At 40.5% G+C, this 14797-nt stretch overlaps 1 protein-coding gene across 5 annotated transcripts in view; it reads left to right on the top strand.

The window, feature by feature from the left end:
- Positions 1-14797, top strand: part of GDAP2 (ganglioside induced differentiation associated protein 2) — a 169924-nt gene that overhangs the window by 20419 nt on the left and 134708 nt on the right. For all 5 annotated transcript variants that reach the window (XR_008682857.2, XM_055403676.2, XM_055403678.2 and 2 more), the window contains exons 4-8: positions 2827-2980; positions 3372-3460; positions 9440-9516; positions 13029-13188; positions 14607-14763. Coding sequence is in view for 4 of the 5 variants with exons in the window: in XM_055403676.2 (XP_055259651.2) it covers positions 2827-2980; positions 3372-3460; positions 9440-9516; positions 13029-13188; positions 14607-14763 (637 nt within the window). In the remaining variant the exon portion in view is untranslated. The remainder of the gene's footprint in view (positions 1-2826; positions 2981-3371; positions 3461-9439; positions 9517-13028; positions 13189-14606; positions 14764-14797) is intronic.

Genomic DNA, 14797 nt, shown 5'->3' with positions numbered 1-14797 from the left:
TTGCTCTTGAAAAATGTGATGTTGTTATTCCAGATTCTTTGTGTGTTACTGGTTTCTTTTCTGGGAACTTTTATGATCTCATCTTTATTTCTGATGTTCTTTTATTGTAATTTAAGTGATGTGGTGTGGTCCAGTTTGGTTATTCCATATGCTCTTTGAGTCTAGAAACTTACATCTTTCCATTATGCAAAATTCTTGTTTTATTTGTTTAATAATTTCCTTCCCTCTGTATTCTCTGTTCTGTCTTTGAAGAAACCTGATTGAATCTGTACCTCCTGTTTCATCCTCCAAGTTTTATATCTGTTACCTCTTGTCTTCCATGTGTTTATTTTCTAGTAGATTTCCTCAACTATAGATTTAACTTGTCTATTGAACTTTTTATGCCTGCTGTCATATTTTTCACTTAGCTGTAACAATTAGATAAGTGCCTTTTCCTGTTCTCTGAATATTTCTTTTTTTGGATATAACCTTCTGCTTTTGTTTCAGATGTACTATGTTTTCTTTCTCTCTCCGAGAGCAGTAATTACGGTGTTGGGAGGTTTTTTTGCTCATTTTTAAAGTTTCCTTCCCAGTATTGTCTTTTTTCTTTCTCTTGGCTGCGCCGCGTATTGGTCACAGTGCATGGGCTCTCTCTGGTTGTGTGCAAGGGCTTCTCGTTGTGGCACGCGGGCTCTGTAGTTGTGGCATGTGGACATAGTTGCTCCGTGGCATATGGGATCTTAGTTCCCTGACCATGGATCAAATCACCGTCCCCTGCATTGAAAAGCAGATTCTTAACTACTGGACCACCAAGGAAGTCCCAACACTGCCTATTCTTTTTAGCATTTGTCCTCTGCCTTTTCCCTGCTCCATTTTCGAGAGACCTAGTATGTCATGCGAAATACCAGGCTGGATGAATCACAAGCTGGAATCAAGATTTCTGGGAGAAATATCAACAACCTCAGATAGTCACATGGTATTCTAATGACAGAAAGGGAAGAGAAACTAAAGAACCTCTTGATGAGGGTGAAAGAGGAGAGTGAAAAAGCTGTCTTGAATCTCAGCATTAAAAAAACTAAGATCATGGCGTCTGCTTCCGTCACTTCATGGCAAATAGAAGAGGAAAAGTGGAACAATGACAGATTTTATTTTCTTGGGCTCCAAAATCTCTGTGGACGATGACTGCAGCCATAAAATTAAAAGACATTTGCTCTTTGGAAAGAAAGCTATGCAGACCTGGTCAGTGTGTTAAAAAGCAGAGACATCCCTTTGCCGACAAAGATCAGTAAATTCAGAGCTGTGGTTTTTCCAGTAGCATTGTACAGGTGTAGAGTTGGACCCTAAAGAAGGCTGAGCACCAAAGAATTGATGCTTTTGAATTGTGGTGCTGGAAGACTCTTGAGAGTCCCTTGGACTGCAGGAAGATCAGACCAGTCCATCCTAAAGGAAATCAGTCCTGAATATTCATTGGAAGTTGAAACTCCAATACTTTGGCCACCTGCTGCACAGAGCCAACTAATTGGGAAAGACCCTGATGCTGGGAAAGTTGAAGGCAAAAGGAGAAGGGGACAGCAGAGGGTGAGATAGTTAGATAGCAACATCAATGCAATGGACATAGGTTTGAGCAAACTCCAGGAGATAGTGGAAGACAGAGGAGCCTGGCTTGCTGCAGTCCATGGGGTCATGAAGAACTGGACACAGCTTAATAACTGAACAACAACAGAAACAGTTCCTCGCTTCTGGTGACCCTCAAGTGTCAGCTTACTCAGCAGGGAAGAATTGAGAAGCCACTAGGAAGCTTTGTGTGCACAGGCAGGGGGTCATTCATTGTTCGGTGGATCTTGAAGCAGATGATGAGCAGGAACCCTGTTGTTTCATTGAGAAACCATCCCTAATTTATCAGAATCTGTAGGCCCTTTGGTTTGAGCGTCTGAGTTTCCTGAAAGAGAATCTTCCAGGGGCATAAGCATGAATGTCTGTGTTAGAAGCCAGTTAGGAGCAGAGATCTGGAGCTATTACTCTTGAGTATAACACTTTAATGAAATCCCATCTTTTCAGCTGTGCCTGGGGTTCTAGAGTCCAGAAACTCTCTAGTTCAGTATTTCCTGAGAATAAACCTTCTTGTTGCTGTGGTGGTAAAGAAATCATCACCTCGCTGTGCTGGCTGGGGGAGAGGTTGTTATAGATTAAATGTTTTTATACAGACTTTTAATTCAGACTCTTTTTAGTCCCGCTTCACCTTATAGTCTTTAGAAGTTTTTAGGACCTCCAATTTCTGAGCCGTTTTAGTGTTCTTCAGTAATAACAACAACAATAATATTAATAGCTAATTTCTGAATTTACTTCGCATATATTAATAACTCATTTAATCCTGTGAAGTAAGTACTACTAGTATCTCTCTTATATAGGAAATTGGAGGCCAAACCTTTGTCCACAGTATCATAGCAGGAACATGGTAGATTCAGGATTTGATTCAGACCAGCCTGTCTTCTCTCCAGCACTGCCTTGCAGAGCACACCAGTTTGCTTCATACTGGTCATCCCATTTCTGTAAGCAGTTAGTTTCTCTGGTTTGCTTAATCAGTTGCTTATAATCCACTGACTTTATTCCTTCCAAAATTTTGATGGTGTTTTTTTCTGCTTCATGTTCTCTTCTACCCTCTTTGTCTCCGTTTTTACACCTATTTTGCTTTACTGTCATTTGGTGATTAGAGACAAATGTTTGTGTTCAGTCCATATTTTATCTGAAATTTCTCAAAGTTCTTAATACTTTCTCTGTTTCTGCATTGTTCTGTTGGTTTGTTGTTTTTCCTAACTCCATGACTTACATATTCTCCATTATTGCCAGGTTGCCGGACTGGTGAAGCAAAATTGACCAAAGGATTTAATCTAGCTGCCCGGTTCATCATTCATACGGTGGGACCTAAATACAAGAGCCGCTATCGCACCGCCGCTGAGAGTTCCTTGTACAGCTGCTACAGAAACGTACTCCAGCTGGCCAAGTACGGCTAACTCAATTCCTAGACATAGCATGCCATATATTGTTAAAGGCCCCGTTTTAAAAGGAAACCTAGCTTTGAAAATCAAATTTTGAGGAATCTAGACAATTTAGGAGAACCCTGAAAGTAGAATGCATCATCTTCTCAGACTTGACAGAGTAAAAGGGATGGATCCCGGCGACTTGAGAACTTAACCTGTTCCCATTTTACTCAGAATGTATTTCCTCCAAATGGTGCGGTTAAGTTATATATTAATATAATTATTACATAGTGCAGTTGGGTTAACTGTGGCAGATTTGTTGAAGGGACAGGGAAGGAGAAATAAAGCTGCATTTTCTATTAGGTTATTCTGAAGGTTTGTGGTATAATTTTTCTGTTTTCTGTTTGATTGCAGAGAGCAGTCCATGTCTTCTGTTGGATTCTGTGTCATCAACTCTGCAAAACGGGGTTACCCTTTAGAGGATGCAACACACATAGCGCTTCGTAAGTAATGTTGGAGAAACTATGTAAATTAGCAGAACATTTCCTAAGTAGGACTGGGGATGCTGTACATAAATTAGATTTAAAAAGAAAAGCTGTTTATCACTAATTAAATAGTTACAGCTGAAGAAGGTTTGTTGATTAACTGATCATGGCACCCTGGAGGGAAGTTTGTGTTGACAGGTTGAAGAGCTCTCAGTTTACTTTCTAGGTTTGACATTTTAATCCATTTGAATAAAGGCTTAGAAAAGTTACCTATTAAGTTTGAAAAATGATACCAAGCTGAGACACCTTTGGTATTCAAGTCATAATTCGGAATAATCTTAGCAGATTGGAACAATGATGTCAAAACAGATTTTATAACATCAGATTGATAATAGCACTTTGCAGTTTAAACAGAAGCTTTCACATGTGCTATTTAAACATAAAACCCTGCATTTAGGTTTTTAAAAGACTAGACTCAATCATTATGAGGCAGAATGTCATATATGTTATGTGAAAATATGATACTCAACTCTAGGGAGTCCCTGATCTTACTGTCTTATACAGGTTCAGACCACATCTCAAGTTTTGTATATAGTTCTCCGTGTCACATCTCATGAGACTGACAAATTGGAGGGCAAACAGTTTGAAACATTAGTGGTATTTCTCCTAAAGAAGGGCATACTCTTAGCATGCATGGTACCCAGATATCTCAAGGAGTCTCATGTGGACTTCTTCTATGTGACATTTTTAGAGCAGTAGTTCTTAACCTTTTTGGAAGTCATCATAAACTACAATGAGCACCTGATGAAAGAAAGCTGTGGACCCTTTCCCAGAGCAGTGTACATACATAGGACATTTGCATGCTCTTGCAGGAAGTTCACACATCCTTGTAAAGATTGTAGGTAAGACGTTCAACTTTACAAGATAGGTCTAAGACCAAGTGACAAGGAAGAGTTGGTCCCACCTGAGATGGACTGTCTGTAATAGAAAGGTATTTTAAGTGAATTTTTTGTCATTCAGAATGTTCACGCCGAGGCTAAATGATCATTTTATTTGGGAGAGATCCTATACGAGATCATTTTACAACCCCTTTCTATTTCTGCAATTTAAAGATGGAAAGCTGGAAGTCTTATATTCACCAAAAAATTACAAAAGTGTTGGCATGTATGAAATTATTATTACTATTACTATTCTAGGTTATATGTCTCGAATTTAGAGTGAGAGCATATTCAGTCGTAAATGTATTTAATGATTAGTTATTTTGAAAACTAAAATTCTTCTTATTCAAGGATTTTATAGTAAACTTATATATTTTATAGTTACAGCTTATATACATTATACTTACTTTAAGCTTCTTGAGGAGCAGAGATCTTTTCTTATCATCTGTGTATAACTGCTGCTGCTGCTGCTAAGTCACTTCAGTCGTGTCCGACTCTGTGTGACCCCATAGACGGCAGCCCACCAGGCTCCCCCGTCCCTGGTTCTCTCCAGGCAAGAACACTGGAGTGGGTTGCCATTTCCTTCTCCATGTGTATAACTAGTACTTTACAAATGGTCCTTGCTGAAGAAATACGCATCTTAAAAAGGGATAAAGAAATTCCATTTTATTTCTTCCATCAACCCTGAGCTTTAAATAGTGTAGTATCTGTTCTACAAATAAAGAGGCTCAGAAATTTATCATGTTCTTAGAGTTATGCAGAGTTGGAACATATATCCAGGCCTTCTGACTCCCAAGTCTAGTAACCCGTGTATTATACTACATAATTCATTATGCTTGAGTTAGGACTGCTTTGGTGGGAAACTACTATGTTATGGCTAGCCTGCATGTATTCTGAGTGATTCCTTACCAAAGCAAAGTTCCTGCCTCTATATAATTCTTCCTGGCAAGGCTTTTGGCAGGTTTCAACCATCTCTGGTTTCACTTAACCTGTGCCCCGTATCTCATAGCTTGAGTTAGGCCTTTTGTGTCTCCATTTTTTTAGTGAAGTAATCATATGGATTAGAATTTAAAGAGAGGCACCATTATTTTGTAGAAAAGGCTCTGAGAAACGAGTTAAGACTACTGGTTTTTGGTCCCAGTTCTACTAAACTAATTCTAACCCTGTGGTCCCCAGAGAAGTCACTTGATGCAGTACCATAAAGGAGTCAGCTCTGAACAGTAATTGTAGAAATAGCAGATAAAGATCAAAAATAGGCATAAGAGACTTTGGTGAAACAATTTCCAGAAATTTAATTAGCACAAAGGAAATGTAAAGCTTTAAGATAAGCAGGTTAACTTGTATTTTAGAAGACTAACTTGACTTATTACACCTTAAATCTAATAGAAAACTATACCATTTCATTAGAAAATATATACACACACACAAACCCAATTGTGCCCTTTGCCCATATGCTATCTGAGCATCTGGGAAATAAATGGCCTTTAGGCTTTTATAGCATATATGGGCCAAAAACAAATCTAAGGATGTGACTCTTAAATCTTTAGTTCCAAAAGCTGTCTCACTTATTAAATTATTAGTGAAATTTATTTCATCTGAAGTCTAAGTAATATCTTCTTGACAGTTGTACCAAGGCTCTTTATCTTTTTATTTTTCCAGTGGCACCCCACTCCAGTACTCTTGCCTGGGAAAATCCCATGGACGGAGGAGCCTGGTAGGCTGCAGTCCATGGGGTCGCTGAGGGTCGGACACGAGTGAGCGACGAATCGCTTTTCACGCACTGGAGAAGGAAATGGCAACCCACTCCAGTGTTCTTGCCTGGAGAATCCCAGGGATGGGGGAACCTGGTGGGCTGCCGTCTATGGGGTCGCACAGAGTCGGACATGACTGAAGTGACTTAGCAGCAGCAGCAGCAGTTCATGTGCAGTTTAGTTTTTCTCCAGAAGAAACCTTAAAGAACCATCTGCATTTAGATAAATTTATCAGGTTATTTACTCATTCAGCAGAAGTCTGAGGGACTACTGTGTTCTAAGCCGTGCTGTGTGGTAGAGGATACAGTGGTGAGATAAAAAGGCAATGATGTTGTCTTTACTGTGTTCCCAGGTTAGAGATTTTAATGTCCTACACGTCATTCTCACCCGTTGTGAATGGTGAAAGTGCAAGTCGCTCAGTCTTGTCCGACTCTTTTGCATCCCCATAGACTATACAGTATATGGAATTCTCCAGCCAGAATACTTGAGTGGGTAGCCTTTCCCTTCTCCAGGGGTCTTCCCAACCCAGGTCTCCCCACATTGCAGGCAGATTCTTTACCCGCTGAGCTACAAGGGAATCCCAAGAATGCTGGAGTAGATAGCCTATCCCTTCTCTATCAGATCTTCCCAACCCAGGAATCGAACCGGGGTCTCCCATTGAACAGTTTTTACTAGAAGTTAGGCGCATGGCATTCTGATTGGTTGTAGAGTACTTAAACCATGTAGCCATGATAGCACTCTTTTTTTTTTTTCCTCCTTTCTGCAGAATTACTTTTCTGAATGAACTCTGCTGCTGAAAGAATTCAATTTGGTTACTAGTGAGTGTTGTATTTTGTCTTCCAAAGGAAATCCCACAGTTTTATACTGGGAAACTATTGTGTGTAAACTTTAAAACTTGGTGTCAAAGTGAATAGGATGGAAGAAATTCTTTTTAAATTTTTTTTTAATTATTAAAGCAGACAAGAGGGAGAGATGAGAAATTTTGTCACCTGATGGAGAGAGAATTAGGAAGTTTTGTTCCGTCCTTCAACAAATGGGTCTCCTCTGTTAGGTTGTCGAGGTACAGTAGTGAACAAGGCAGGCTGTACTACGTCAATAACCGGAGCCATAAAATGTTCATTCAGTCATTAGTTGTTTTTGAATGATTGCTTGCCATATTCCTAAGGTGTGGTAGGCTTTAGTAATATTAATGTTAAGTTTACTTGATATTCAGAAAACTCACAGTCTAGCTATAAACTGCTGTGAGAAGTTCACAAAAGGAGGGCTCTTCAGGCAATTATAGGGGTAACATAAGGAAGGGTGGCATTATCTACAAAGGAGACGGTCTTTGACTCGGTGGTGAGAAATGAGCAGGCGTTCACTAAGAGAGGGTCATGGTGGATAAAGGGTATTCTAGTCAAAGGTAACCATGAAAGCAGAGGTAGGGGAACATCGCAGCAAGTGTCATATTCTGAGTCCAGCAAAGAAGCCAGTGGCTGAAGCATATGCTATAGTTGGAAATAGAACTAAGGGTTGGAGGTGGAAGGGTGGTTAGTGGTCAGTGTGGAGAGCCATGCTGGGGCCTTTGGCTCTTAACCTGTAAGCAGTGTGTAGCCATCAAAAATGTTTAGCAAGGTGGATAACGTAAGATAACTTAGGGGCAACAGTGAATATGTAGGCTTGGTAAAGAGAAACGAGAGCAGTAGAGAGCTTATTGCCAAAGTTTTTGTAAGCATGGAGAGCCTGAGAGCAGCTGGAAGAGAGTAGGAATGACTGTTAGAAATATTAGCAATAGAATATAAAGTCCATGATAACCCATTGAAAGTACAGGATGAAGGAAGAAGTGAAGGAAGAGTCAAGAAAATTCAGGACTCTAGCTTAGGTGAAGGGTTGGACGTTGCTGTATAACTGAAATGAGGAGTGTAGTAAAGGAGCAGCAGTGTGGGCAGAAGTGGAAGTCAGGGATCAGGTTTGGACGTGTTGAGTTTGAGGTCTCGGTGGGGAGTAGGGAATTTCAGGGTTTTTTTGTTCGTTAAACAGAATATAGAGAACAAACATGGATACCAAGAAGGAAATAGTGGTGGCGGGGGATAGAAAGGGATGAATTGGGAAATTGACATATATACACCACTATGTATGAAATAGATAACTAATGAGAAGCTACTGTATAACACTGTACTCAGTGCTCTGTGGTGACCTAAATGAGAAGGAAACCACAAAAAAGAAGGGATTTATATAAACATATGGCTGATTCACTTTGCTGTACAGCAGAAACTGACATAGCAGGGTAAAGCAACTATGCTCCAATTTAAAAAAGAAAACAACATAAAAATTTGGGAGCCATCAGCATTTGGAGTACTATCTAACCATCAAAGTAGTGAGCTCAAGAGAATATATATATAAAGAAAACAAAAAATGTGGAGGACAGAACCTAGAGAGGACAACATTTTTAAAAGTTGGGGCGTGAGGATCTAGAAAGAAATGGCTGGTAAGTTAAGGACTGAGAAAAGGCAACTCGGTCTCATTATTAGCAAGTTTAGAGAAAGAATAAGACAGAAATGAAGAAAAAATGATTCCGTTTTGGTTTGATAGAATATTGAGAGGACCACCTGATGCGAAGAGCTGACTCTTTAGAAAAGACCGTGATGCAGGGAAAGACTGAAGGCACAGGAGAAGGGGGCAGCAGAGGATGAGGTGGTTAGATAGCATCACCGACTCAATGGACATGAGTCTGAGCAAACTCCAGGAGATGGTGATGGACAGGGAGGCCTGGCGTGCTGCAGTCCATGGGGTCTCAAAAGAGTCAGACTCGTTTTCGCGACTGAACAGCAACAATAAAAGGGCTGAGTGGGGCATCTAATACTGTAACAGATGAATGGGAAGGCACTTGTGCTGGACCATTCTGGTCACAGAGAGAGTGGCCCCAGAGGACAGAAAGAATATACTGGATAAGGAAGAATTGTCTGGAGTCAGCATCTTCTTTGGCTAGCCACTGTTTACTGGCAATAAAGCAGTAAATAAAACTCTTGCTGTTGTGTGAAGCTTTCATTCTAGTGGATGGGGCAGGGACAGAGGGGGAGGATATACAATAAACAGGAAGCATCACAAAATGTCTAAAATAGTTACTGTGGAGGAAAGCAAAATCAAGGAAGAGCTGTTAGATCAGGTGGCCTGGGCAAGCCTTACTGATAAGGTGTCATTGAGTACAGGCCTGAAGGAAGGGAGGAGTGATCCATTACAAAAATAAAACTTGGACTGGTTTTTCTTCACACATAAGTAATTTCTCATTTGTTATTATTTATTATTAATCTGTCTGTTATTTTCTTTAGGCACTGTAAGGAGATTCCTCGAAATTCATGGAGAGACTCTTGAAAAAGTAGTATTTGCAGTCTCTGAACTAGAAGAGGTATTTTGCTAATTATCTTGCATTGTCTTAAGGCTTATTTTTACTTGTGTTTGCCTTTGTGTCTTCATTCTGTTAACTGAATTGCCAGCAGGCTAATCCTCATTATCTGTACATAGGTTTGGCAGTGGGGCTTACCATCATTGCCATCAAAGACTATTAGAGACTAAAAGCAAGTCAAGAGGAAGCATTTTGTTCATATTTTTCACTGGTGAATTGTTGTCACGTAGTGAAACCTTACAAGGCAGAGCTGCTCTGACATACTCACGTGTTAGCTCTCAAGACATCACCTTATGACCTAAGCACTGGGCCCCTGGGCAACAGGGCTGGAAAACAACCTCTGCTGGAAAAACCGTGGTGTCTACCTGACCTGGAAACAGGTGACAGCCTAGCCTAGTGGCGAGTATTGAGTAAGTTATGAGGTTTATGTTTCATTGTATGTGGTGAGGTTTATTATATTTCAACAATTTAGAGCCGTTTTAGGAAATTCTGTTCTGTTCTGTTCAGTCGCTCAGTCGTGTCCGACTCTTTGCGACCCCGTGGACTGTAGCCTACCAGGCTTCTCCATCCATGGGATTCTCCAGGCAATAATACTGGAGTGGGTTACCATTTCCTTCTCCGTTTTAGGAAATTAGCTCTATTTAAAATCTTATTAAGCTTTGTTCAGCTGTAGTGTTCTCTGTCCCATTCAGCTTGTATTATTTCTGAATTTTGTGTCCTTGGGCAAGTTATTTAACCTCTCCATGCTTGGATAAAATATGAATACTGACAGTACTTATATCACAGGAGTTTTGTAATTAATGAATTAGTACATGTGAAATATCCATTCAGAGTATATATGGGTATATATATGAGATATAAACCATCTTGAATTTGCTGAAGACAGACACATTTACTGTGTTTGCTGTATCTCTTCTTGTTTTACCTGGTTTATCTCTTCATTCATTCTCTCAGTGACCTTTTATTGAATGTCTGGCATATATCAGGTTCACTCCACTGGGTTCTGGGACTGCACCAGTGACTGAGTCACAGTCGTTATCCCCAAGGAACCCACTGTCTGTTGGTGGGGACAGAAAAGTCAGATAAGTTACAGTAATTGTGGTAAGTGCACTAGAGGAAGCATGGGAAGGATAGGGGCACACAGCTCCAGTCTGGCAGGGGATTAGGAAATACTTAGGAAGTGGTATGTGAGTTGAAATCATTGTAAAAGATAACTGCGGTTTTCCAGAACAAGGGCAAATAATGGTAGTCATGCAAGCACAAGTACAAGCACACATGTAAGAAATAGCAGAAAGGGTGTAGTATATTGCATAAAATGTGAGGCTGCTGCTGCTAAGTTGCTTCAGTCGTGTCCAACTCTGTGCGACCCCATAGACAGCAGCCCACCAGGCTCCCTCGTCCCTGGGATTCTCCAGGCAAGAACACAAGTGGGTTGCCATTGCCTTCTCCAATGCGTGAGAGTAAAAAGTGAATGTGAAGTCGCTCAGTCGTGTCAGACTCTTCACAGTCCCATGGACTGTAGCCTACCAGGCTCCTCCGTGCATGGGATTTTCCAGGCAAGAGTACTGGAGTGGGTGCCATTGCCTTCTCCAAACTGTGAGGCTAGGAGTGGCAAAATAACAATCTGGCCATTCCTCGGAAAGTTAAACAGAGATTCCACTCTTAGGTATATGCAGAATAAAATCGAAAACATAAGTATTAGTTGCTTAGTCATGTCCTAATTTTTGCGACCCCATGGACTTTCACCCGCCAGGCTCCGCTGTCCATGGGAATTCACAGACAAGAAATGGGTTGCCATTTCCTTCTCCAGGGGATCTTCTCCACCCAGGGATCAAACCTGGGTCTCCCGCATTGCAGGCAAAGTCTTTACTGTCTGAGCCACCAGGGAAGCCCGATGGAAATATATTTCTACACAAAAACTTGCACACAAATATTCATATCAGCAATATTCATAGTAACCAGAAAGTGAAAACAACCTAAATTTAATTAATGGATAGGTGTATGTGGTATATACAAAGAGTGGAATATTAGTAACCTATTAAGAAGTATGGAGTGATGATATATCCTATAACATGGGTGAACCTTAGAAATATATGCCGCATGAAAGAAACTGGACACAAAAACGCTATACCATATTCCATTTTAATGGAATGTGTATTCTGAAATAGGCAAATCCATACAACAGAAAGGTTAGTGGTTGCCAGGGGCTGGGAGAGGGAGGGATGGAGAATGACCTAGCTAGTTGAATTTAGATTTTCTCTTTGAGATGATGAAATGTTCTGGAATTAATTGTGATGATTCCACAACTTCATAAATATACTAAAACCCAGTGAATCGTATACTTTAAAATGCGAATTTTATGGTATGTGAATTGTATTTCGATTTTTTAAAAAGGCTACAAAGATGGTGTCTCCAGTCTTTTTTTTTTAATTATTTTTTTAAATTGAGGTACAGTTTTTTTAAATTGACTTACAGTCCAGTCTTATATGCCTCATGAAATGAAAGTGAAAGCCGCTCAGTCGTGTCCGACTCTTTGTGACCCCATAGACTACACAGTCCATGGAATTCTCCAGGCCAGAATACTAGAGTGGGTAGCCTTTCCCTTCTCCAGGGGATCTTCCCAACCCAGGTATCGAACCCAGGTCTCCCACATTGCAGGCAGATTCTTTACCAGCTGAGCCTGTATGCCCCATATATATATTTATATGCATAGAAGATGGTGCAGTATTGTGGGTGACATAGTAAGGAGACTGACGGATAATGATTTCTTCAGTGATTTCACTGTCCTTCTAGGCAATTCCATCATTCTTTTGGTTTCTTATTCTGTTTTCGTTTGTTATAGTTGGTAATGAGTAATGATAAAATGACTCTAGGATGATGAAAAAAAGCAAATGCTTCAAGACTGAGGAAAAATAAGAGCACTAAGTATCCATACTGTATCATGGATTTAGAATGAGTCCAGTGGACCAACCTGTATGGAAATTATAAGATACAGTGAATTTTATTCTAGTTTTTTTAAAGTAAGATATCTCTTTGTTATTTGGGAAACCTCCAAGAAAGAATAAAAGTCAGGGTATAGCAATCTTTTCAGAGGGAACTGTTTAAAAACAAAACTGTCAAAAATTAAATCTGGGTCACATGGACCCTGATGGCACACTGAGGATTACGCAAGTAGCATCTGTGTCTGAGCTGAATCTTGAAAGACAAAGATCATTAGTGAGGTGAAGAAGGGGTTGGGCATGGGGGTCACAGGACATATGCATTCCAGGTTCAGTGACCTGGAGCTGTCAGGATCAGGACTCATGGGTCTTCTTGAGTGACTGACAAATCCTGATCTCTGACACGGAAACTGACTGAGGGTCCCAGGCAGCATCCAGTCTGAGCATAGACGTGGTGAGGTCTTAGTTCGTGGTGGCGGCCGCCGTCTTCACAGTATGTGGAGTGGCGTGAGCACTGCTGATGCCTGTTTAATCACTCCAGTATTTTTCACAGAATGTTTGGCTTTTCTTACACAGGCTACTTACCAAAAGCTGCTACCTCTGTACTTCCCAAGGTCACTGAAGGAGGAGAGCCGTTCGTTGCCATACCTACCCGCAGATATTGGCAATGCAGAAGGGGAGCCTGTGGTACCTGAACGGCAGATTCGAATAAGTGAGAAACCTGGCGCCCCAGAGGGTGAGTTCTCTCCTCTTCTTAACTTCCCTCTTCAGGAAGCAGAGGCTCTGATAAACATCCGCCACCAAAGACATAGCAAGTTCAGCCTGTTCTTTCGGAAGCTTTTAGTGTGACATTAAGATCAAGACCAACATAAGTGTTTTTAGAGTCTTATTCTTGTTAAGATTTACTCTTTAAATTATATGTATGATGTGAAGTCTGTGTTAGGCAGTAGAGATTCAGAGGTGGGTATGACAACATTTCTACCCTTGTGAAGTTTATGGTTTCACACGGGACACTGTTGAGGAAACAGTATATTATCATTAAAATTTTCAGCAGATTCAACTATGTCCTCTGAAAGCCATATCTGAAACAGGAATGCTGTAACCATGTGTTTTGCTTCTTTAGGTTACACACCAATGTAGATTGAAGTGATAGTACAGCAGGGCAGGATAGGAGCCCCTCTGATCTGCTCTGTGTGACACCTTGCACTGATCTTCATGGATATATGTTCAAGATCATAGTTGGAGACATGCCTCACAAGCTTCATTGCTGGGGCCTGATCTCAAAATTAAGCGATTTAAGAATTACTGTGAGATTTCTACTGTGAACACTTTTAAATGAGCATCAAGTTAAAATCTGTTGAAGGCTACTCATCTCACCAGTACACAGATTTAAATCAAATGGAAGGAATAATAAATGGTTTAGCATCAAAAAATGCCTGGTAACCAAGCTTTGCTGGAGGAGTACTTTAGGGAGACTCCAGTAGAGTACAGCCTTGAAATATGCCCAGCATCATTCAGAAATCCTCACAATTGTGACTGCCATGATAGAATATCATTTTTCTTAAATGCACAGAATGCATTTTGTATGACAATGGGCAGTGAAGAGCAAAACCAGTTGAGGTGGCAGTGCTGGGTGGTCATTAGCCACAAGGTTCCCTTCTGTCCACCATCCTCAAACACTGCTTGACTTCCATCTGTATCTCAAAAAACATTGTTACCTCATAGGCTGTAGTTTTCATAAATATTTTAAGGTAGAACATTGAATCTGTTAAAGGAGACGTAAAATCAGCTTGAGGGATTGAAAGAAGATTCATTTAGTGGTATTTTTTAATAAAAGCAAACTCTGAAAATTTTTCTATCACACTTTGAGAAACAGTGGTACAGATGTGAAGAAGTCTCAACTAAACAGCTCAGATGGTGGCATTGCCTTGGGAAGCCCGCCATGGTCCAAAGATTCTGTTTGTTTGCTTTTATTTCTTGAAAAAACACTGTTTTGTCTTGTTTTTGTTTTTTTTTTTTTTCCCCTCAAAAAGATCTTTTGAGGCAGTGGGGGACACATTAAGAGGTGATCCATTCCCAAAGGATTGGCTGCTCGCAAAACATAAAATGATCATCTGGATAAATAGCCATAAATTGATAGCTTTTTTGTTACAGATAACCAGGAAGAAGAGGACGAAGGCTTGGGAGTTGATCTCTCTTTCATTGGCTCTCATGCTTTTGCCCGAATGGAAGGAGATATTGACAAGCAAAGAAGACTGATCCTTCAAGGGCAGTTATCAGAGGCAGCTCTGCAGAAGCAGCATCAGAGGAAGTAAGACAAACCCTTTGGACAGACAGACACATAA

Source organism: Moschus berezovskii, chromosome 4 (assembly GCF_049115385.1).
Source record: "Moschus berezovskii isolate FMDL1 chromosome 4, NW_MosBer_1.0, whole genome shotgun sequence".
Classification (NCBI taxonomy): domain Eukaryota; kingdom Metazoa; phylum Chordata; class Mammalia; order Artiodactyla; family Moschidae; genus Moschus; species Moschus berezovskii.
This window is presented reverse-complemented; position numbering and strand designations above follow the sequence as displayed.